The sequence below is a fragment of the Palaemon carinicauda genome, chromosome 26 (assembly GCF_036898095.1).
Source record: "Palaemon carinicauda isolate YSFRI2023 chromosome 26, ASM3689809v2, whole genome shotgun sequence".
NCBI lineage: Eukaryota > Metazoa > Arthropoda > Malacostraca > Decapoda > Palaemonidae > Palaemon > Palaemon carinicauda.
The window spans coordinates 85,338,075-85,362,539 of record NC_090750.1 but is presented as its reverse complement, the minus strand read 5'-3'; the positions used below and the strand labels follow the sequence as shown (position 1 = coordinate 85,362,539).

Sequence of the window (24,465 nt, the reverse complement as noted above, 5' to 3'; positions counted from 1 at the left end):
CCTAAGGGAGCAGTTTCTGATTTTGTAATAAAATTTTAGTTTATTGTATAGTAATATTCCTGTCACATTTGTGATTACCAGATCAAAATAATATATTATTTTTTTTTTTTTAAAGAAAGTCTGCTTTAACACTATGTAGTTAGCCTACTTCCATTTTGAAAATTTGTCATATATTCATTATTATGGTTCTTAATAGTTGCATGATGCAGTAATGATGGATATTCAAATTCAACAAACTTCCTCTGAAAACTCTAACCTAAGTATTGATAAATTAACTTATTTGCATTTGCATTTTACTTGAATGTTGTGAATCATGATTTTTCTTGACGGCATGAATGCTCAGACAGTTACTGTGATGCCCACAGCATTGTCATCTATGGACAGAAGATTAAGGATTTTCAAGCCCACCTGCCATTGGGGCTTATTAGTTGTGACTGTGATGATTGGAGGGAACTTTTCTTACTGAAAAATCTCTCTAATCTAATGTTTAACATCTGTCAGTTTTTCTAATTCCTAATCACTTTATGTATTTGAGGTATGGATTTCATATTTCAAAAGTTTAAGAACTTGTAACTTTGTAATGTTTTTCTGGAGGTGTCATGTTCATTTTGAGAAAATAGCTTTCTGAAGGGAACACCTTTGAGGACTAGTCCCTATTTGCCAAGTTCAAGACAGGGAATAGATAACTTAAAGTTTTTGGTTAAAGTTTCTCGGTATCATGTTAATTTTGGATGTGTCTTGAGCCAAAGTTTTTTTTTTTTTTTTAGGTACAATTCTATCCCATTTCTGTTTGAATTTGGGCCAAAGTTTAAAAAGAATTGTACTTTTTTTTCATCTGATCTGTATGTATGATTAAATTTTTCAACAGTTGATTTGCACAATGACTAATGGACTTGCTTAGAAAAGCATTGTGAGGAACATGAAGGCCTTACTGTTCATCCAATGATAAAATAGGTTTCAATGATTGCTGAACAAACTAAACTTTTAAAGTGCAAAAGAAAACTAACTTTTAGTTCTGGGGAAATTACAGGAAAAAGCAAGTTAGCTGATTGTAGCAAGAATGACAATAATGCCACTCCAGTCATAAATGAATCCAGTTTTGATAGTGATAAGCTTCAAAAGCTCTTATATGTCTTAATTTCTTTTATGAAATATAAGAAAGCCAGTGAGTTTCCTAATAAAAGCAGAAATCCTATCTTAACCTGCTTAGTTTTGAACCCTACCCTAGCTCCACAAGTTTTACCCAACTGTTATAGTGCACCAGTCTATAGGGGCTCTGGTAGTGCACAGCACATCGCAGATTCCAGATCTTCTATTAAAATCTTGAATTATTTATTCACATTAGATCTTTCTGCTGCAAAATCCTCATATTCCCATAATATGCTCTGTCATTCACAAATATAAACCACATGGAAATTAAAGTCACTACAGCACATGGTCATATATGACACAGTTCACACAGGAAATTTCACTAAAAGCTCTCCTTCCCTCCCTGATATTAGCCCCTCCTCCTCCTTTCTTCAGCCAACCAAGGAAGTCTTTAGGATTCTAGCTTTTATTCTTGATTGTATAAGAGCTATTTTAGTCTGTTTTTATGTTACCATGTAGAATCACATCACTCTCTAACCATGGCAACATTCCCTACCTTAGGCATTACCCAAACGCCCCCTGACACCTCCAACTTTAAGACGTAGGGATCGTCACATCTCGCCCCACCATCAACATAAATACTTGCGGTTCTAGTCCTTATTAACAAGTACATAAGGTCTATTTTTGTGTATTTTTATGTACAAATCCCATAGAAAGAACTACACAGCGTTCTTCAACCATCATCGGTTCTCCGCCTCTAACTCCCACGATGTCACCATAACAGTTTACAAGTAATGCAAGTTGTTGACACACAACAAGATTTTTTTCTTTCTTATTCTATTCTTTTTTTCTTAAGTATCATTACAAAATACTGTAATATCATCTTCATGTCTTATATATTTCATATTAGTATTGTTCATTGTTTTTATGAGTAAAAGTTAACCTACTGTCATTATTGACATTCGATGCAGTATGTCATGTTCTTACATACACAGTCTCTATTTCCAAGATAGTGAAATACCTAAAACAGGAATTATCCAGTTCGTAGTGACAGTTACATGCAAAGTGAAATGACAGAAGAACAAACAAACTTTGTCTAATGAACTAAATGTATATTACGTCTCTCTCTCTCTCTCTCTCTCTCTCTCTCTCTCTCTCTCTCTCTCTCTCTCTCTCTCTCTCTCTCTCGTTTCTTTTGTCATCAGTTTTTTGTTTATCGCATATCTTATAATTATACATTATAGAATACTACCTGTGTCAAAGGAAACGATGGATATTTTCATTACATTTCTGTATAACATAAAATCCATTATTACTGACGAGTATTTATATATCTTTTGACGGCTATTTATCGTGGAATTATTACGAAATAACCTAGTCACTTCAATAGATATAAGCTTTTTTCACACAAATCTTTGAATGCAGGGTTTCCAAGCTGGTGGAGGCATACTAGAGAAAAGCTTTGTGGGCAGTAAAGTGAAAAGTATCCTTGAGATGCTATCTTTTGCTGATTCTCTAGTAAGGGGTACTTCTAATCTCATAGAAGAGAAATTTGCAGGCCATCATAATTAGAATCTCATCTTGGATTATCCAAGTTGGTCAGAGAAAACAGTTTCAGCTGAAAGTTTTGTGGCTGTAGCAGCCTTTGTGTATTTTGTTAATATGCACAGGAACCGATATTTTCCTCTGTGATTAGGACAACATCTGATGAACAGAAACAATTGATTTCTTCCTCAATTTTCCCATTTTGGTGTAAATTGAATTGATAAGGTGATTGATCGAGTGGTTACTAGTTCACAAAGTGACATTATGAGGTCACTGTCTAGGCAAAATCCTACTTTCCCTTTTAAGCCAGTATCATCTACATCCTTAGAATTGTCTCCTTCTAAGAATTCTTGGTAAGCCCTTAGGATTTTGTTCTATTAGTTAGTAGATGTTCTGGACAAAATGCTAAGAGGACTCGCAAAACTTACGAGTATAGGATAATGATATGGCGGTGCTTCTTACCAAAGCCCTGTAGAAGGAAGATGTTCCCACTCTTATCAGGTTTGTGAGAAGCATCAGGGGATTGAGGACCAGTTCTAGATGTGTCGAACCTCAACAAGTTTACAGTTTTCACTAAGTTTTTTATGGTAATATAACACCCTCAACAGTCCTTGTGGTGTCAAAAAGAGGAGATTGGATGTTTTTAATAGACTTCACCGTTGAGTACTTTCAAATTCTTATTATAAATATTTTTGTAAAATACCTTTGCTTTGTGAATGGCTCAAATGTTTACCAGTTCAAGTACTTGTGTTTCAGTCTCAGTCAGACTGGTCCATTAAGTCGTCACCTGGATTATTACCCTCATTTCCAAGTGCATATGGATTCGGAGGATCAAGGTTCGTTACACATGGACGATTTACAATTTTTTAACACTTTGTTGAAAATATTCAGGTTCAACAAGTGTGGGGTCTCATGTTGGTAGAACGGTTGGGGATCTTGGTGTGAATTTGGAAAATTTTCTTCTGATTCCAACTCGAGGATTTTATATTTTGAAATGATAATAGCAACAGTTCTCTTTTAGGATTTTCCAGTAGAATAGAGTACGCTTTCTTTTCTTCTATTGTAGGAAAAGTTCAAAAACTAATGTCAGTTTGGACGTGGATAAGACTTTGAGGGACCAAGAATTCTTTAGTGAAATTTGCTCTGATTGGATGCCTAAAAATCAGGGTTTTCTAAAATCATCTCAATCAGAATTGGAACAGAACATTCGATCTAGACACAATCTCTATTTCAGTGATGGCGTTTCCTTAGAAATGAACTTTCCTAGACCTTTCTCTGTTCACAGATGCTTCACAGGAAAGTTGGGCAGCAGCTCTAGATCTTATACATCTATTAAGGGAAATGGAGAATGCAAGAATCGGCTTGGCATATCAATTGCATGGAACTTTAAGTGGTGTTCAAGACCCTTCAGGATGAGGAATCACTGATAATAGGAAAGATCATCTCGGTGTTTTCAGATGATGCAATAGCATTAGCCTACACCTGGAAACACCTAGAATCCCTGTACAATGGACCCCCGGGGTACGGCGTCCTCAGCTTACGTTTTTTTCACGTTACGGTGTGGAATACGATGTTTTTTCGTCCCCTCGTTACAACATTTTTCCCCACCTTACGGCATCGAATTCCAAAATTCAAACTTGGCGGTTTTGACCTATCTCTTTCCTTCACAAGCAACCCACCTCCTTTAGAGTGTGAGAGTCAGCAATATGAATATCAGGCGAGGTTCATAGAAATAAACACAATTTTTATGATAAAATTTGTTATTTCTATACTCACCTGATTTTCCTATACATGCCCTTCCTCCTCCCCATTGACAAAGGGTGTTCAGAGGGTAGGGATTATTTTTGACTTTGAGTTTGAAGAACAAAAGACGGTACTGTGTACCCAAGCAATGGTTGTTTCTATTAGCTGCTTGACTGTTTCAGTGCTTTATTGGAAACCTAGACTGTTGGAAAAAAGGAAACTGGAATTATGAAAGGAACAATATGAACATCAGGTGTGTGAAAAAATAAAAAACTCTCTGTTATTAAAGTTCCAATTTTCGGATGCCAAGAAGGTGTGTTTACCTTGTGAAGAAATACAATATATTATAAGACAAATACATAAAAGTATTGAAGACATGTTTTACCTTTAAGATAGGAGTTCAACATTATCAAGTAACTTTATAAAGTGTAAAAACAATCAAGTGTGTCATATCGGAAGCAAAATGTTATAATGCCATATATTTAAAAATAATTAAGTATTGTAGTGAATTCTAGTACCAGTTAATATTTTGTCAACTGTTTATATGTGAGCCACACAAATAGGTGGTTCAAGGTGGTTGCAGTAAGTCTTGAGAGTAAGTGATAGCCCCATGTTGATAGCTGGAGTGACCCAGCTTTGAAAATTATATACTTTACTGGTTTTTCAGTTTACAGTCCACCTTTGTTGACCATCTGTCATCTTTCAGTGCAAAATATGAAAATTATTCGTATAGATATAAAGAACTTACTGTACTTCAATTTTTGAGCCAAACTTGATATTTTTTTGTTGAATACGCTTAACCCTTGGGGGATGCCAGCCATGACAAAATTGCCTTCAAGCTCATGTCTTGCAAAATATTTACGATGAACAATGACATTGTGTGTCAAACTACTTATGTTGATGTTTCTAACATAACTAACAAGGGGAAAAAGATAGAAACTGAAAATTGCATTAGAAACGGGAATCTATTTCTATGCAGCTACATTGACGAATGATCCTCAGAGGATTGATCACCTGTGTCCCTAGGAGAGATTGAGTGAGATACCTTTTCTATTTTCTATAAGAAACTGCCTTCACCAAGGGATTAAGAATTTGCAAAATGGTTTCCCACTCTTTGTTTCTTATGAATAAATGTTTATATTGATAGTATACAATATAAAGATTTATGTAAAATCTATAAAATAAGTGAGAAAAAAGTACCTATTGTTTGTGCATTTTTATACCTGGGACTGGTATGAGTAACTACCACACCTTAAAGAAATTTATGTTTCTTCACTTACCTCCATTAACTTTTTGGTGAAATTTTAGATTTTTTGTCAGTTGATGTGTTTTGTAAATTAACTTGTATTAGAACTAAATGAAAAATATTACATTTATTTCTATTTCTAGGTCTTGTGTCTGTAGCTTTGTGTTGTAGCATAGTAATTCATGTTTGATAGTTGTTTTGTGGTTGTTAGCAGTGTTATGCAAGTATATACTGTAATTCATTGTGAAAGAGTGGATGCAATTAGAATATTGAATTTCACTTTATATTACATTATGTCATGATATAACATAAATGATCAAGTACCATTTAAACAGATAATGCTTCAATTTTTTATTATATTCTCTGGGAAGAACAATCCTGAGAGGTATTATATCATTGTATGAATGTTTTATAAAGCCTCTCGATAATATCTTATAAAGAAATGAGATGCATGAATTCTCTGCCATGTTATTTTTAATAAACTTAATGCAGATATGTCAGGAATATTGTATTTTGGTCAAAATGACCACACTGAATATTACTAGTCTTTTGAAAATTTCTACTCGTTATGACCTTTGCCTTTACATTCATCTATCTAGTCAAGGTCATATACTTACTGGTATTTCCTTTTACACTTTTTCACATCTTATGGCTACTATATAAAACTAATCTACATTTTCATCTTACAACTTTACCATAAGAACTTACACAAATATCAATATCTATGTCATACAGTTCTGTAGCGAACAAAAAGTTCACAATGGATCATCTTTCACATTTCTAAATATTGTAGTTTATAAGGGAGTACTGTAGTACTATCTAATGCATAGGGTGCCCTTACTAAATGCAACTTATAGTAACATGAATGTAACCTGTATCCTGGTGTTCTGTGATATACTTGTCGTAATAAAACATTCCTTTGAAACTTTTTTTTATATTATTTTACTGCCTTTGACAGAATTCTGTTCATAACATCCCTGTCACACCTTAATCAAATTAACTGATGTAGAAATAAAAAGAAATAATGATTTTCAGACATATTGGAAGAAGTCTGCAAGATTATTAAATGTGAAACGTTAGGGAATCCTCTTCTCATTTTCTTTCATCAGGAGATTGTACACTAAGTGTGCTGTAACTGCATCTTCAACTGCAAGACCTGGAAAATGTCAGTTATTTTACTCTCAGAACAACATTTTAGGTAAGGATATGCAATAGAATTTTTTTTTTCATAATACAGTTCTGTAAAAAAAAAGATTATGGGTCATCTTACAGTGTTTATGTAATCTTTTTCTTAATAGTAATTGTTTGAAGAATGTTTTATTATTGAAAAAACCTGTTTCACCTCAAACCCGTAACTTTTATGTAGCCTGTCTGTGCTTTGCCAGAATACCAAACCTAGGAATTCGATAGAAAATAAATGATCCTCCATCCTTTACATATAGATGCTGTGCACCTTGGTCATTCAGATGTTAGCTGTCTCACCACTCCTGTGTCTTGCAACTGTTTAGTTACTCTCAACCTTTCCCAGACTTGGGTTTTGAACTGCAAGAATATCATTTTTATTTTCAGTCCTTGGTGAAATATTTAAGAAAAGATTTTTTTTTTTTATTTCATAAAGTTTTGATTCTAGGTGGAAAAATTATCAAGACAGACTTCTTGATTCTTGCTTTGCATGATTTATGTAATTATCTTTTCCAACCCATCGGCTTTCTTAAGCCATGGGCTCCAACTACCTAGTTATGGCCTCTTTCCCTACCCTATGATATGTCAAAGGGGTCAGCAATCTACTTGACGCTTTAAGGGAGGGAATTAAACTTTTGAAGGGTTTTTTGTTTTCAATCGAGTTAGTCTTATCCTATTGTCTCTTTTTTTTTCTTCAAAAAGACGTGAGTGCTATTACGGTCCTTTTGGGATAGGAGAAGGTTCAAGGTAGGCTGCTCTCCTTGGGGATATTAATAAATAAATGTTTTCAGTTACGGAGTATATGTATTACAAATAAGTGAAATCAATGTTAGGTGTAACCAAATTGGGTGCAATAACTCGGCCAACTCTATATGGTTTCATGAATGGTGTCCCTATCACTGTTACTTGTATATTTTAGGGTAGGGCTTTGGATCCTGTAAATTGCCTTATCTGCATACAATGGATTCATTCTGCTAAGAATAAGGATCCATTAGCTACGGGCTTGAGAGGTTTAAAAGCTTAAAGATTGCTCAAGAATGGCAGAGGCAAGAGACAGTGACATTGCCCTAGCAAACAGGAAAATGCCTTAGAGACAGACCATATATGATCAGTACTCAAGCCCCCTTTCAACCAAGCTAGGACAAGGGAGGCCAGGCAATGGCTGCTGATGACTCAGTAGGTAGACCTTTAGACTTCCCCAAACCCCCTCATCCTTAGCTCACAAGGATGGTGAGGTTGCATACACTAAAGGAACTGATAAGTTTGAGCGGGACTCGAACCCCAGTCTGGAGATCCCCAGGAAGAGACGTTACCAATAGGCCACAACCACCCCTATATTTTGCCCTTTCAATGTGGGTGAACAGTTTTGCCAAGATCTAGTATTTCTTGGAATATTTGCGTAGTAAGTAACTCTCAAGATCTCAACTGCCCATTAGCATTTGATTTGTCAGTAAGAGGTGTTGTTCTTGGTCTTCCAATCGGGAAAGAGATGAACTTTGAGCGTAAATTGTCTAACCTTGATACTCTGTATATCAACTGTGCCTTGGGAGGGAGTTACCCGATTCAGAATGAGTGCCACTAACACCCGTGCTCCCAATAACGAAAGTTATTTGTTAGGCAGCATACATGGCACCAACAGTGTTCTCCAGGTGGCAATCCCTGTTCAGTACAGTTTCAGTGAGTGTTTTCATCGCTTCCCCTGTAGTAAAACCCCCAGTGTAGTGGTTTGTGTCCCAGAAAGGAAAAATGGTTGGCAAAAGAAACTGTTGGAACTTTGCTCTCCCTTCCTCCCCTGCCAACCTCTTCTGCCTCATCCTTTATCATTATTGCACTCTTCTTCCTTAACAGATGATATTTGAATGGGAAGTCCTCTTACTAAAAGTTCTTAATCACTTACTGTATAGTGATCACGCTTCTCCTTTAGGAGGAAGTGATGGTACTCACCCACTAACTGGTACCTTTTTGGTCGGTCAAGTGTAGTGTACACCCGGTGTTACAGTTAAAGCTGTTGCACCGGATGTAAATGACTGATCTAAGTATGATGGAAAATCAGCTCAATATGATATTTTAATTATAAAATAAATTTTTGAATATACTTACCCGGTGAATATATAATAGCTGCAACTCTGTTGCTCGACAGACAAAAAACAGTAAAAACTCGCCAGCGATCGCTATACAGGTTGCGGGTGTGCCCACCAGCGCCAACTGTCGGCCAGATACCACTCTCTCGATGTAAACAAAGACTTAATTTCTTCTCATCCCACTGCGTCTCTATTGGGGAGGAAGGGAGGGTCGTTTAATTTATATATTCACCGGGTAAGTATACTGTATTCAAAAATTTATTTTATAATTAAAATATCATTTTTAAATATTTAACTTAGCCGGTGAATATATAATAGCTGATTCACACCCAGGGTGATGGGTAGAGACCAGTTAAATATGTTTACATCGTATAAGCTAAGAGTTTTTTATTTCATTTTGACAGTTATCAATATAACAAAACCAAAATAAATAGGTACCTGGTAAGGAAGTCGACTTAGACGATTACTCTGCCTTGTAAGTACGTCTTCCTTACGGAGCCCCGCGATCCTCTTAGGATGCTGACAGACCCCCAGGAGCTGAAGTATCAAGGGCTGCAACCCATACAACAGGACCTCATCAAACCCCTAATCTGGGCGCTCTCAAGAAATGACTTTGACCACCCGCCAAATCAACCAGGATGCGAAAGGCTTCTTAGCCTTCCGGACAACCCATAAAAACATTAAAACATTTCAAGAGACAGATTAAAAGGATATGGAATTAGGGAATTGTAGTGGTTGAGCCCTCACCCACTACTGCACTCGCTGCTACGAATGGTCCCAGTGTGTAGCAGTTCTCGTAAAGAGACTGGACATCTTTTAAGTAACATGACGCGAACACTGACTTGCTTCTCCAATAGGTTGCGTCCATGATACTTTGCAGAGATCTATTTTGCTTAAAGGCCACGGAAGTTGCTACATCTCTAACTTCGTGCGTCTTAATCTTAAGCAAAGATCGGTCTTCCTCACTCAAGTGTGAATGAGCTTCTCGTATTAACAATCTGATAAAACATGACAAAGCATTCTTTGACATAGGCAAGGATGGTTTCTTAACCGAACACCATAACGCTTCAGATTGGCCTCGTAAAGGTTTAGTACGAGCTAAGTAGAACTTAAGAGCTCTAACAGGGCATAAGATTCTTTCTAGTTCATTGCCTACGATCTCCGATAAGCTGGGAATATCGAAAGATTTAGGCCAAGGACGAGAAGGTAGCTCATTTTTGGCTAGAAAACCAAGTTGCAGAGAACAAGTGGCTTTTTCTGACGAAAATCCGATGTTCTTGCTGAAGGCATGAATCTCACTGACTCTTTTAGCTGAGGCTAAGCATACCAGGAAAAGAGTCTTAAGAGTGAGATCTTTCAGGGAGGCTGACTGTAAAGGCTCAAACCTGTCTGACAGGAGGAATCTTAGGACCACGTCTAAATTCCACCCAGGAGTAGCCAAACGACGCTCCTTAGTGGTCTCGAAAGACTTAAGGAGGTCTTGCAGATCTTTATTGTTGGAAAGATCTAAGCCTCTATGCCGGAAGACCGATGCCAACATGCTTCTGTAGCCCTTGATAGTGGGAGCTGAAAGGGATCGTCCTTTTCTCAGGTATAAGAGAAAATCAGCTATTTGGGCTACAGAGGTACTGGTCGAGGATACAGAAACTAACTTGCACCAGTCTCGGAAGACTTCCCACTTCGATTGGTAGACTCTAATGGTAGAAGCTCTCCTTGCTCTAGCAATCGCACTGGCTGCTTCCTTCGAAAAGCCTCTAGCTCTCGAGAGTCTTTCGATAGTCTGAAGGCAGTCAGACGAAGAGCGTGGAGGCTTTGGTGTACCTTCTTTACGTGTGGCTGACGTAGAAGGTCTACTCTTAGAGTGAACCATTCTCTCGCGGGCCAGAGGGGAGCAACTAACGTCAACCTTGCCCCTTCGTGAGAGGCGAACTTCTGCAGTACCTTGTTGACAATCTTGAATGGTGGGAATGCGTAAAGATCCAGATGTGACCAATCTAGGAGGAAGGCATCTATATGTATTGCTGCTGGGTCCGGGACTGGAGAGCAATAGATTGGAAGCCTCTTGGTCAGCGAGGTTGCAAAGAGATCTATGGTGGGTTGACCCCAAGTCGCCCAAAGTCTCTTGCACACATCCTTGTGGAGGGTCCATTCGATTGGAATTACTTGACCTTTCCGACTGAGACAATCTGCTAGGACGTTCAAGTCGCCCTGGATGAACCTGGTTACTAGGGAGATGCCTCGATCTTTTGACCAGATGAGCAGGTCCCTTGCAACCTCGTACAAAGTCAGTGAGTGGGTACCTCCCTGTTTGTAAATGTACGCCAAGGCCGTGGTGTTGTCCGAGTTTACCTCCACCACCTTGCCTCAAAGGAGATTCTCGAAGCTTATCAAGGCCAGATGAACCGCCAACAGCTCCTTGCTGTTGATATGCATGCTCCTCTGACTCGAGTTCCACAGACCTGAGCATTCCCGACCGTCCAGCGTCGCGCCCCAGCCCAAGTCCGATGCGTCCGAGAAGAGAACGTGGTTGGGTATCTGAACTGCCAGGGGAAAACCCTCTTGTAGGCTGATATTGTCCTTCCACCAAGTCAGACAAGACTTTATCTTTTCGGAAATCGGGATCGAGACCGCCTCTAGCGTCTTGTCCTTTTTCCAGTGAAAAGCCAGATGGAATTGAAGAGGATGGAGGTGTAGCCTTCCTAGCGAGACAAATTGCTCCAGGGATGACAGCGTCCCTACCAGACTCATCCACAGCCTGACTGAGCAGCGTTCTTTCTTCAGCATCTTCTGGATGGAGAGCAGGGCTTGATCTATTCTGGGGGCCGACGGAAAAGCCCGAAAAACTTGACTGAATCTCCATCCCTAAATACAGAATAGTTTGGGATGGGACCAGCTGTGACTTTTCCAAATTGACTAGGAGTCCCAATTCCTTGGCCAGATCTAGAGTCCAATTGAGATCCTTCAGACAGCGATGACTGGAAGAGGCTCTGAGAAGCCAGTCGTCCAAGTACAGGGAGGCTCTGATCTCCGATAGCTCGAAACTGGTACCCCACATTCCTGTAAACAAACCTCAGAAACAGTTGGGAATCCGGGTGTATAGGAATGTGGAAGCATGCCTCCTGAAGGTCGAGAGAGACCATCCAGTCGCCTTCCATAAATGCTGTCAAGACAGCCTGGTAGACTTCATCGCGAAGTTTGTCTTGACAATGAACACATTGAGCGCACTTGCCTCTTACGTACTCCTGCAGTGAACATGGCTGCCAAATCATGGAGCCATCCCTGAGGGACTTGTCCCTGCAGAGAACGTGGCTGTCAGATCATTGGAGCCATCCCTGAAAGCCTTGTTTATGCATGACATAATTGTACAGCAAAACTTCAAAGGCTCGAAAACAGCTGTGAAGTTGACCTGTAAAATCTTGGAGCGTCTCCTGGCCAGGCGCCAGGGAGAGTCTACGAGATTTGAGAAGTCTATCTGGGCAGAGGCAGGAACTCCCAAGCCGAGAACTTCTCTCGTGTCATATCAGACTCTCGCTCTATAAGCCAGTTTAAAAGAAGGGAAAGCAAAGGCTGTATCCCCCAAACTCCTCCTGGTGATAAACCAGTCGCCTAGCAAACGTAAAGCTCTCTAGGAGAGCGAGAGAGCACTAGCTTATAAAACAACGGCTTCGAAGTAGCTAGGCCTAGTGTAAGCTCTGACGTTTAGGCGAACGAGGAGCAGCAGTTACAAAAAGATCCGGACAAAGATCCTTAAAAATCAGCATGATTTATTTAAAGTTCATAGAGGGCTAAGCAGCTTTAGGCTCCTCTCCGTCTGACAGAGTCCTCAAGGGAATATCAGTAGGAGGGGGAACAGCAACTTCCTCATCTAAAGGAACCTTGTCCGATAATAGCTGAGTCTCAAGCAAGGGAGAGACCTACCGTGGTGGCAATGCTTTACAAGCTGAGTCCACACGCACTGGTGCATTAGTAGCGGACCAGAACGCAACGTCATGTAACTGCTTGACAGTCTGTGAACTGTCAACAACAACAGGTGCGAGAGACCAGGACGCAACGTCATGTAACTGCTTGACAGTCTGTGAACTGTCAACAACAACAGGTGCGTGAGGACGCACAGTGTCCACTCGAGACTGCTTTGACCGCCTAGACTGAGCAGTCAAAACAACTCTAGAATGCGGAGGTTGACGCACAGCGTCAAAACAAGTCAACTCCGATTGTTAGCGAACGTCCTGAACGTCAACAGGAGCATCAGCAAGTGGCCTAACGTCCAAATGTGGCTGAAAATCCACACGAGACCGCATCGAGTGTGGTTCTAAACAACCTGACTGACGTGACTTAGCTACGCCAACGTCAACAGGACGCACAAAGGAATGTTAGGTTGGCTGAAAGCCAGGATCTCGATGAGATAAACGGCTAGGCTCAACGGACTAATCGGCAGAATAGTCTTCCATAAGGGAGGCAAGCTTATTCTGCATGTCTTGCCGTACAACCCATTTAGGATCAACGGAAATGGTTGCGGTAAGAGACGAGGGTAACGTCTGTGACCGCAACACTCTGCCAACAAAAAGACTCTCGGAGTCTGTGTTACGCTTTTGTTAGGCGGCGAGCAGTTATCCGATGACTGCATAGGGTCAGAGCTGTCCTAATGGCTGCAACCAGGACGCTGGACCTGTCCTGAAAGGACTGACTTTCGCTTAAGGGCCTCGAAACCTTGTTTCAGGTTTCTTATGCGAAAAGCCTTCGGATGACGAGGAGAAAATTGTCTCTCTCGCCTTATGGTAGGGGAGATCTTGGTAAGATACACCCGATACCATAGAGGGAAACGTCTGTTCGCTGATCAAGGCCTCTCGAACCCATAAGTCGTACGACATTACTTCTCCCCTGGGCTTGGGAGCTTGCAAGAGGTCCCGGACTAGGTGAACGACAGGCACGAACAGACGAACCCTCGGACGCAACACTGTAACACTTTGCGCAATATCACTTTATCACTACGATTTTCTGTTTTGCACTTATTTCACTGAAATCGAAACTTTTACTGATTTCTACCTGAAGCACGCAATTCTACCCTCATCAAAAGGTAGTAAATGCGAAATCAGTCGTATAATGCAAGCACATTAATACCAGCAAAAAAACAGTAAACATCTTTTAAGATAAAAAATTCAGTGGTTGGGGAAGAGAATAAACACTAGTTCATTCAAAACTACGTTTTCAATCTCTCACCGTACATTGCCTGGGGACGAGAATAAAACTAAAAACGTTACCCGCTTGAACGGAACGTTTTCTCTCCTCTCTCTCCCTCCGTCTCTATCTCTCTCTCTCTCTCTCTCTCTTGATTTCGCACCTAAGAGAAGAGCCCAATTACGTTTCGTCAAAAAAACATGTTATTTGACCAAAGGAAAAAACTGAAAGGTTTTTCAATTAAAAAGTTCCTTTAAAATAGAATTTAAAACATTTAAGCTTTGAAAGAAGAATGAACAAAACGTCAGAATCGATTTACTCTTTCTGCAAAGTGAAACCGTGATACTCTCTCTCTCTATCGTAACGATAGAGCGCAAACTGCGTAGCATAAATAAACTAAACGTTAGTTCATCTTTGAAAACAGTACGAAGACTATTCAAAGAAAATCTTTCATAAAATATTTATTAAAAATATTCATTTAAAAAGTTTTAAATCATTTGCTCTTTAAAAGCTATTTACGATTGAAAGGGCTCAACGTTGTTTAACTTCGGTTTCCAAGTTAGGACCGCCTACTCTCAGGAAAGGTCGCATATAAACAAAACATTAAAATTTATTTTTTATGTTTATTATAAATGGAAAGTTAATCGAAGAGGCCTAATAAAGGCGGTGAGATATAAAATATATAGAGGAAAATCTATAATTAATTTATAACGTGATAAGATAATTACTAAAAGCCTAAACACACTTCCGTCTAAGGGAAGGGTCGGCCATTTAAAAGTCAAAGAAAGTCCATACTCTCTTTGTCACCAAAAATTAAATCTATCCAAAACGAGTTCAAGATTTAAGATGAAGATAAAACACCTGCACTGCGAAAGCTCAAACCAAAATGAAGTACTTCACCAAATATGTTGAGAAAACTCCAGGTTCTACAGCGAGTAAAAGTACGTCTTGTCGACACGTCGACAGAGAAGAAATTGAGTCTTTGTTTACATCGAGAGAGTGGTATCTGGCCGACAGTTGGCGCTGGTGGGCACACCCGCAACCTGTATAGCGATCGCTGGCGAGTTTTTACTGTTTTTTGTCTGTCGAGCAACAGAGTTGCAGCTATTATATATTCACCGGCTAAGTTAAATATTTAAAAAGACCTGATGTGATATAGGAGGATCGTTCCTCATCATTGGGCATCTCTCTGTGGCGATACAAGCTCATACATCAATCAGTAAGCAGTACCATCACATTTAGTACCAGTAACCAGTACCATCAAAGTTTTAGCTGGTGGGTATCCTACCTTCATCTGTGGAGGGCATAGTGAAGTAGACTTGCAAAATCCTACATTCCATCTATAATCCTTTCTCCTGTAAGTCTAATATAACTGAGAGATGCTCTCTAAAGTCTTTAGTTATCACCAGCTGCCAGAGGATTATTGTAGTCAGCAGTTCTTTGTTGGTAGAGAAGGGCAAGTCATAGAAGAGGTCATTAACAGGAGGATGGCAGTTTTGCTGGAACTGGCATCGTTCCCCATTTATGGACATTGGTCTATTTTCTAGCCAATGAGACTATGGACCTGTCTGTCCTCCTTGGATGCTATAAACTGAAGGTCTATTTTATACTGCTTAATCCTTCCCTGTTCCATGAAAGGTTGGTTAAGAAACTAAAATTGGTTCGTCACAGTGACCAGATCAGGAATGATGAACCTGGATACCCCTTTATCCTCCAGATCATCTTTAAAACTAAGATGGAATAGCCTGTGTTTCGCATTGGCATTGCAGTACCAAATGATTTTCAGCATTATCTAGGTAATTCTACCAATTCGTTCCAACAAACAGACACTAATGAGGGGACGGCAGTTACCCTTTTGGGCAATAGAATAATGGTAATTGTTAGCAAAATCTGCATCTAAAGTAGGAAAGTAAAAATGAAGTTACCATCTTCCACAGAAGTTCTTCAACCATTGGGACTTTATTCAGCAATATGGGAGGCCCTGGAAGGAGAGAGGAGCAGAAGTGTGGGCTGCAAACATTGTCATAGTTGGTTCTTGACTCCCTTTCTGGAGACAAGTCCCACCTTCCTCATCCTGTCACTGTCAGTGACTTAGAGAAATACAGTGGCAATCCTGATGAAAGGTTTAGGGTTTTAGACAGCAAGGGAACTACACTGGTCCAGAACCCGTGGTTTAAGAAGGGAAAATTATTGTCCTCACTCCTTTAGTTGTCTTTTCTGGGTTCCAAAATCAACAGGTTGTTGGTGACCACTGAACAAGTATCTAAACGACAGGCTATATTGTGTCAATAACTAAAGGAAGTCTGAACTTATCTTCTTTACGAGAGCCATTATCTTTGGGTTGTATACTGACACCAGAACAGCTTTAGTTCAACTGATTTTTGTTACTGTACTTTCAGTTCTGATCCTAATCCTAGTCTACCAGACAACCTGTAACAGTCCCTCATAGGACACCTCTCATCAAGGAAGAGGCTGCTTTCACTCAGCCACTCTAGGGTGAAATTTTTGCAACTGAAGCTGTTGAACTGCAAGATTGCAGTCTCTCCTAGATATTTATATGGTTACAGTGTGACAGTGATCTAAGCAGGTTGGGAAGATTCGCCATTCTTGTCAAAAGTATATCCTTCATGTGACATGGGGCCTAACTAAGGGAAAGACCTAGGAGTGGCTCCAAACCCTTGGGCTTCCTGTTATCATTCTGATGGTGGTGTTTTTCTGTTTAACAATTTTTTATCAAGATTTAAAAAAAAGAAATCCCTCATCATATGATAGAAAAAAAAAATTCAGCTATTTCATAAGGATATGTCAGCCTTGTTGCTAAGTAGTAAATGAAACTCCACTGAGTAACTGATTGAGGTTCTAGTTTGACCTTTACTGTACTGAAATTGCATATGGTCATAAGAGTTTATGGAACTTATATCATTTGGAGCTTCTTCTAATTTTCCACATCACCTTTTGAATATTTTTTTTTTTTTTACTGAAACATGTAATATATTGCTTACCTAGAGATTTGAATATTGTTGTGCTGTCCTTCCTAGCCACTCGAGTTTGTAGAATTACTTCCCCAATTTCTGCAAACACTGAAGCACCAGCTTTAATAACATCCCCTGTGGATGAAAGAAACAGTGTAGTATTACTATTTATGTGAGCCAAACTGTGTACAGTACTACAATTTTTAATTCTTACACAACATAGCGCTGCTCCATTCAGTGTTATTGTCATATAATGCCGAGGCATAATTGTCAGACAAATTTACTTCATTTTAAAATTTCAAACATTGAACAAAGTTCCACTGTGAATTGCAGTTTCTTGAAGTTTATGTAAATAATTTGCCTTTCTTAGGAGTGTTGTGCACAGTTTTTCATATTTTTATTTGAAAAACAAGTCATTTTGATATAAAATTGTGCTTTTAATTTTTAGGACTTTATTTTGGTGCTAAAACAGTCATACAAAATTAAAGAAACATTATCAATGCTGAGATCTGGATGTTGAGGAGCCACTGTCCTTGACCTATTTACAATCATACTTTAAGTTTTGTTAGGATTCAACTTCATACCCCATAATTTTCACCATGCACTAATTTTAGCTAGATCTCTATTAAGGGATTCAGCAACCCTAGGTCTACATTGAGGAGATGGAATTGATGCAAAGAGAGTAGCATCATCTGCATATGGAACAAGCTTGTTTTCTAGGCCAAATCACATGTCATGTGTATATAGTATGAAAAGTAATGGGCCAAGAACACTACCCTGAGGAACACCAGATATCACATTCCTATACTCACTATGGTGCCCATCAACAACAACTCTTTGCGATCTGTTACTAAAAAATTCAATAATGATGCTGAGAAACGAACCACCCACTCCCAACTGTTTAAGTTTGAAGAAAAGGGCCTCATGATCAACATGGTCAAAGGCAGCACCAAAATCAAGGCCAATCATACGAACTTCCTGACCACAATCAAGGGATTTGTGTACAGCATTGAAGATTGTAAGAAGGACATCACATGCTCCAAGGTCTTTACAAAAACAAATTGCAAACTTGGGAACAGATGATTACCTTCAACAAACATATTAAGATGTTTTGCCAAAAGACATTCAAAAACTTTAGATAATATGGGAGTTATGGAAATTGGCTAGTAATCAGTTGGACTTGAGCTACCACAAACACATTTACATAGTGGAGTAACATTACCAATTCTCCAACAAGTGCTGAAAGCTCCTCTTCTAACTAACTTATGTAAAATAACAGATAACTTTGGATCTAAGAAGTCTGCAGTTTTTATAAAAAAACAAAGGAAAATACCATTTGAGTCTACACCTCCATAAGCATTAAGGTCCGTCAAGAGAGCTGTAATTTCACAAGCTCAAAAAGCTAAACTAATTAGTTTAGCCTCGGGAAAACAGGAATGAGGAAGTTCGAGTTTCTCATTACTCTGCTTACTGTCAAATGCATCTGCCAAAAGGGTTGCCTTTTCCTTTGGACAGTAAGTGACAGAGCCACCTGGTTTAAGTAAAGGAGGAACTGTTGCATCTACACCAAAGAGTGCAGATTTAAGGTTAATCCACCAATTATGTTCCTGGATTATACCAGAAATAAGATCCATCTATCGAGAATGGACTGTTTGGCTAAACCCATGAGTTAAAAGTTTAAACTTGTTGGTTTGACTAAATAATTTAATAATGATATTAAATAAGTTATTTATTATATCCTGTATAACAATCATTGTATTTTTTTTTCTTATAATACAACTTTATTATAGAATTCCTTATTTTCAACTAAACCAAGACAGAAAATATGTATACTGTTTGAAGACGTCACCATACCTGACTCTTTAAAGGCAGCATCTTTACTGTCTGCATATATCATTGCCTTTCGAACAAGTTCTTCCTCGAGTTCTTGTTTGTCAGGGGAAGGGGCTCCAACACCTATAGAAGAAATTAAGGGGACATTCCTGGTACTGTACTAATAATAAGGATTTGATAAGAACTCATTTTCTTTGTACTGTATTCTGGATAGTTACATAGTAATTTTGATGAGCTCTTCTAGAATTAGATCTGTCATTTATTTTGCACTGTAGATTGTTTGAACTTCAACTCAATCAGTTCATATATTGTATCAGAAAAAGGGTAAATAGTTTTCACTTACTATTAATATGGGCACCTGGTTTCACCCATTCAGCTTTCAGAATAGGCTTGGATGCCATGGTACAGGTGTTGATAATATCTGCATCTTTGACTGCTTCCTCCACACTCGTTACCACCTCCATCACTATTCCTTCTGATGCCAAAGTTGCTGCAAGGGTTTGAGACGACTGTTTGGTCCTGCTCCAAATCCTAATCTGTTAAGTAGAGCTTATAATTGATGCACTGTGTTTCAAACTTTACAAATATAATCCTAATCCAGTTTGCATCAAGGTTTGATTGCCGTAGCTCTGTTTGTTATTTATGGGTGCAAAGACTGTACATAGTATGTTTGTTTAAGCACGCCTCAATTTGCGTTATTCTCTTCTCTTTGTTTTCCACTTTCTGCATACTTGACCAAGATAATATTCAGAAACTTAGCTTGTAAGTAGAAGGCTTTTAGTATTGTTATGTATATGTATGTTTGTACATTTTCATTTATAATGATGATGGTAATAATAGTAGAAATATGATGATGATGATAATAATAATAATGATAATAATAATAATGATGATGATGATGATGATGATGATATAATGCTTTGATAAGTCTGGTAAAGTCACTTATAAGTACCTTGCAGCCCTTAAATAAGTACGACATAACACGTGCATGTGAACGGCCCTGTGTACCAGCTCCAAGAACAGCAACTATCAAATTACCTGTAATTAAGAATACATATTACAAAAGTTATTACTTAGGTACTAGAAGTCCAAATATTCTTGTAATTACCAGCATACAGTCCTCTCTAACAGCTAATATTAAAGGCGTCATTTAAAATCTAAATTTCCCAAGTCTCCTGTGTACTTTACTTGTCAAAAATACTTTATATCATTCCTCACTGACTACTCAGACAAAAATGCTTGTGATCCATCAGCTCCTTGCAATCTGTGGATTGAGATGAATCTCCACTCGATCTTTGATAGATTTCTCCGTAAAAAAAACTTAATATCTCTTATAGGTAGTAGGTTGGACAGAGTTCTCTTGCTTGAGGGTACACTCGGGCACACTGTTCTATCTAGTTTCTCTTCCTCTTGTTTTGTTAAGTTTTTATAGTTAATATAGGAAATATTTATTTCAATGTTTTTACTGTTCTTAAAATATTTTATTTTTCCTTGTTTCCTTTCCTGACTGGGCTATTTTCCCTGTTGGGGCCCCTGAGCTTATAGCATCCTGCTTTTCCAACTAGGGTTGTAGCTTAGCAAGAAATAATAATAATAATAATAATAATAATAATAATAATAATAATAATAACTATTGGTAAGGAATTTGTTAGTAGGGAGGAAGTTTATTATGTCTAAAGTACATGCAAAGTCATCGGCAGCCACTATCTAGTCTTCCCGATCCTAGCTTGGATGGGTATTTTGTTTAAGTACAGTTCACATTTATAAATGCTCAGTTTCTGTAACACTTGGCAACAGTGCAGATATATATCCCTTGTAAATAATTTGGGGTACATTGTCAATTCAAAGGTCTGGATGTTGAAGAGCCACTGCCCCTGAACTACTTACAATCATACATTGAGTTTTGTTAGGGTTAAAATCCTAGGTGTGCTTCTTGATGGCAAATATACTTTTCAGAAACACATCCGATCCGTTTATTCTTCAGTTGCACGAATATTGACATACTGTTTTGAGAAAGTATTCTAAGATTTTTGGTGATCAATCTATCCTGAAGAAATGTTTTAATTCATAATACCTTGTTTTGAGTAATGTTCTCCTGTTAGGTCTTCATATGTTGACTTTCATCTTAACTTGTTGGATAAAAACCTGTTGTCTAGTAAATTCCTTAGTCCTAATCAGGATATAAATTTCTGGCACCATCGTTCAGTTCTTTGTACATGTTGCATAAGAATTTTCTAATTCTAACCATCCTTTGCATTAAGATATTTCCAGACTGTACCATTTTATTTTCTCTTTTTATGCAGTACTAGGTATACAGTTAATTCCAACAGTCTTGCCTTCCTCATCATAAGACTCAATACCACCAGTATTCCAGAAGTTTTATTCAAACAGGACCTGATTGTAAATTAATCTTCCTAATCTAACGGATAAATCGGTGGAACCTCTTGTTGCAGATACTTTTCATAGTTATTATGATTGATCCATTTTAATGTTGCTGTTGATCTTAATATATTTTATATATTTTTTAATATTTCATATATACTGTTTAGTATACAAGTATGCTAACGTTTTTACCCATTTCTCTAACTGGCGAAAATAATGTATAATTTCTAAGCTGTAGGTGACAAAACAGAGTGGAAGTTGTAGCAGGCATTTAGTGGCAAGAGGCCTGATTATCCAAGAGATAGTAGACTTTTAAAATGGGGGCGAAGAGTGTAGTACATGTGAAGATTGTCAGTTCACCGACCATAAAGATGTTTTCAAAGTATGATATTAGTTTTTACATGGGTTTCTTCACTTAAATCAGAACTTGCTCTATTGATTTTAGCTGAGGCTTGGATCCTTTGATAAGACAAATTTTTTACCCTTGACATACTATCGCTAGAGAATTATGGGGTCCTTTGACTGTCCAGACAGTACTACATTGGATCCTTCCCTCTAGTTACGGTTCTTTCCCTTTGCCTACTCATACACCGAATAGTCTGGCTTATTCTTTACAGATTCTCCTCTGTCCTCATTCACCTGACACACTGAGATTATCAAACAATTCTTCTTCACCCAAGGGATTAACTACTGCACTGTAATTGGTCAGTGGCTACTTTCCTTTTGATAAGGGTAGAAGAGACTCTTTAGCTATGGTAAGCAGCTCTTCTAGGAGAAGGACACTCCAAAATCAAACCATTGTTCTCTAGTCGTGGGTAGTGCCATGGCCTCTGTACCATGGTCTTCCACTGTCTTGGGTTAGAGTTCTCTTGCTTGAGGGTACACTCGGGCACACTATTCTATCCAATTTCTCTTCCTCTTGTTTTGTTAAATTATTTAAAGTTTGTATATGAAATATTTATTTCAATGTTGTTACTCTTCTTAAAATATTTTATTTTTCCTTGTTTCCTTTCCTCACTGGGCTATTTTCCCTGTTTGGCCCCTGAGCTTATAACATCCTGCTTTTCCAACTAGGGTTGTAGCTTAGCAATTAATAATAATAATAATAATAATAATAATAATAATAATAATAATAATAATAATATCTAAATTAGACGCCAACTTACTTTTCTTCTCAACAAGTTCTAATGTAGCCACAGCTGAAGCAGCTGCTGTCCGCATTTCTGTGATGACTTCGCCATCTAAAATCTGTAAAGAAAATCACATACTTATTATTATTAGGCCAGTCATTATACAACAGTAGATTTCCTAACAATAGATATCAATTAGAAAAATAAACTATAATGAGAGTGGACTACTATTTTAAAGGTTTAAAGATTTAAAGTCGCTCATGAATGGCAGAGGCAAGGGACAGTGACATTGCCCTAGTAATCAGGACAATGCCCTAAAGACTGACCATATATTATATGATCAGCGCCCAAGCCTCCTCTCCACCCAAGCTAGGACCAGGGAGGGCCAGGCAGTGGCTGCTGATGACTCAGCAGATAAACCTATAGCCTCGTCCAAACCCCCCAACCTTAGCTCACAAGGATGGTAAGGTTGCAGACACTAATGGCACTAACGAGTCTGAGCGGGATTCGAACCCCAGTCTGGCAATCACTAGACAGACGTTACCAATCAGGCCACAACAATGCAAAAGCTTATGAAAACAATTAATTTCAAAAGGAAACGTTTCCTAACTGAGAGATGTAAATTATCGGGTCATTACTGATTAAGATAAATTATCAAACTCTATATGGGAACCTGAAATATCTTTTAGATCATCATATTTAGCAAAGGAAAGATCTCAAAACGAAATGATCATCTACATCTCATCTCATTTTAATATTTTTCCTCCTTAGCCCACTAGTTTTCTTCGACAAGGAATTCTTATAATTGTTTTATTCTACAATCTAAATGGGTCACTTTAAGCAACTTTTCACTTCTGAAAGTTTCTACTTTTCTAGTATCTAATAACTAAACTCCTATTAATGTAAGCATATTTTGTATTGCATTAACCTGGGTACAATAACTGAATCTATTTTTCGGTATAATTCCAATCTGTCATCAACACAATTTCAATGAAAATAGAAAAAAATAGCGCATTAGGATCTCAAAATAAATTTTTAAAAATGGTTTCATAGGATGAAATGACAGCCTTGAAAGTCTATCCAAATTGAGTTCTCTTGTTTGAGGGTGCACTCGGGCACACTATTCTATCTTATTTATCTTTCTCTTGTTTTTTTATAGTTGATACAGTATATGAAAGATATTATTCTAGATATTAATCTTTGGCACCGTCGTTCAATTAGTTCTTTATGCATGTTGCATAAGATTTTTCATAACTCTGACCATCCTTTACATTCAGATCTCCCTGGACAATTCTATCCTGTTCGTAATACTAGGCAGGCAGTTAATTCTAATAGCCAGGCCTTTTCCATCATGATGCTCAATACAACACAGCATTCAAGAAGTTTTATTCCAGCTGTTACCAAGTTGTGGAATGATCTTCCTAACCGGGTAGTTGAATCAGTAGAACTTCAAAAGTTCAAAGTTGGAGCAAATGTTTTTATGTTGACCAGGCTGACATGAGTCTTTCTATAGTTTATATATGACATATCTGTTTTTACGTTGTTATGGTTTTTAGAATGATTTATTGTTAATTTATTCTCATCATTTGTTTATTTCCTTATTTCCTTTCCTCACTGGGCTATTTTTCCCTATTGGAGTCCTTGGGCTTATAGCTTCTTGCTTTTCCAACTAGGGTTGTAGCTTGGCTAATAATAATAATAATAATAATAATGTTAATGTACTTCGAATATTTCATAGTTTCCTTTCCTCACTGGGCTATTATTCCCTGTTGGAGCCCTTGGGTTTATAGCATCTTGCTTTTCCAACTAGGGTTATAGGTTAGCTAGTAGTAATAATAATAATAAAAATAATAATAATAATAATAATAATGATGATGATGATGATAATAATAATAATAGTGTTGCCTCAGAATAAACTTACGCAGAGAGATCCGTTGCGAACAACAATGGGTTATAAGCAAGATTATTATTATTATTATTATTATTATTATTATTATTATTATTATTATTATTATTATTATTACATACAGCAAGAGAATTTTTTAGGTCTCGGTTATAAGAGACCAACCAAAGCTAATCACAGCCAA

At 37.9% G+C, this 24,465-nt stretch overlaps 1 protein-coding gene across 2 annotated transcripts in view; it reads right to left on the bottom strand.

Annotated features, from left to right (window-relative positions):
* Positions 1-6,541: 6,541 nt before the first annotated feature.
* Positions 6,542-24,465, bottom strand: part of LOC137619651 (ketimine reductase mu-crystallin) — a 32,467-nt gene continuing 14,543 nt past the window's right edge. For both annotated transcript variants that reach the window (XM_068349879.1, XM_068349878.1), the window contains exons 4-9: positions 22,415-22,496; positions 19,819-19,904; positions 19,210-19,402; positions 18,888-18,989; positions 17,064-17,168; positions 6,542-6,779 (exon numbers count right to left, since the gene is read on the bottom strand). In XM_068349879.1, the coding sequence (XP_068205980.1) occupies positions 6,700-6,779; positions 17,064-17,168; positions 18,888-18,989; positions 19,210-19,402; positions 19,819-19,904; positions 22,415-22,496 (648 nt within the window). In that variant the 3' untranslated portion in view covers positions 6,542-6,699. The remainder of the gene's footprint in view (positions 6,780-17,063; positions 17,169-18,887; positions 18,990-19,209; positions 19,403-19,818; positions 19,905-22,414; positions 22,497-24,465) is intronic.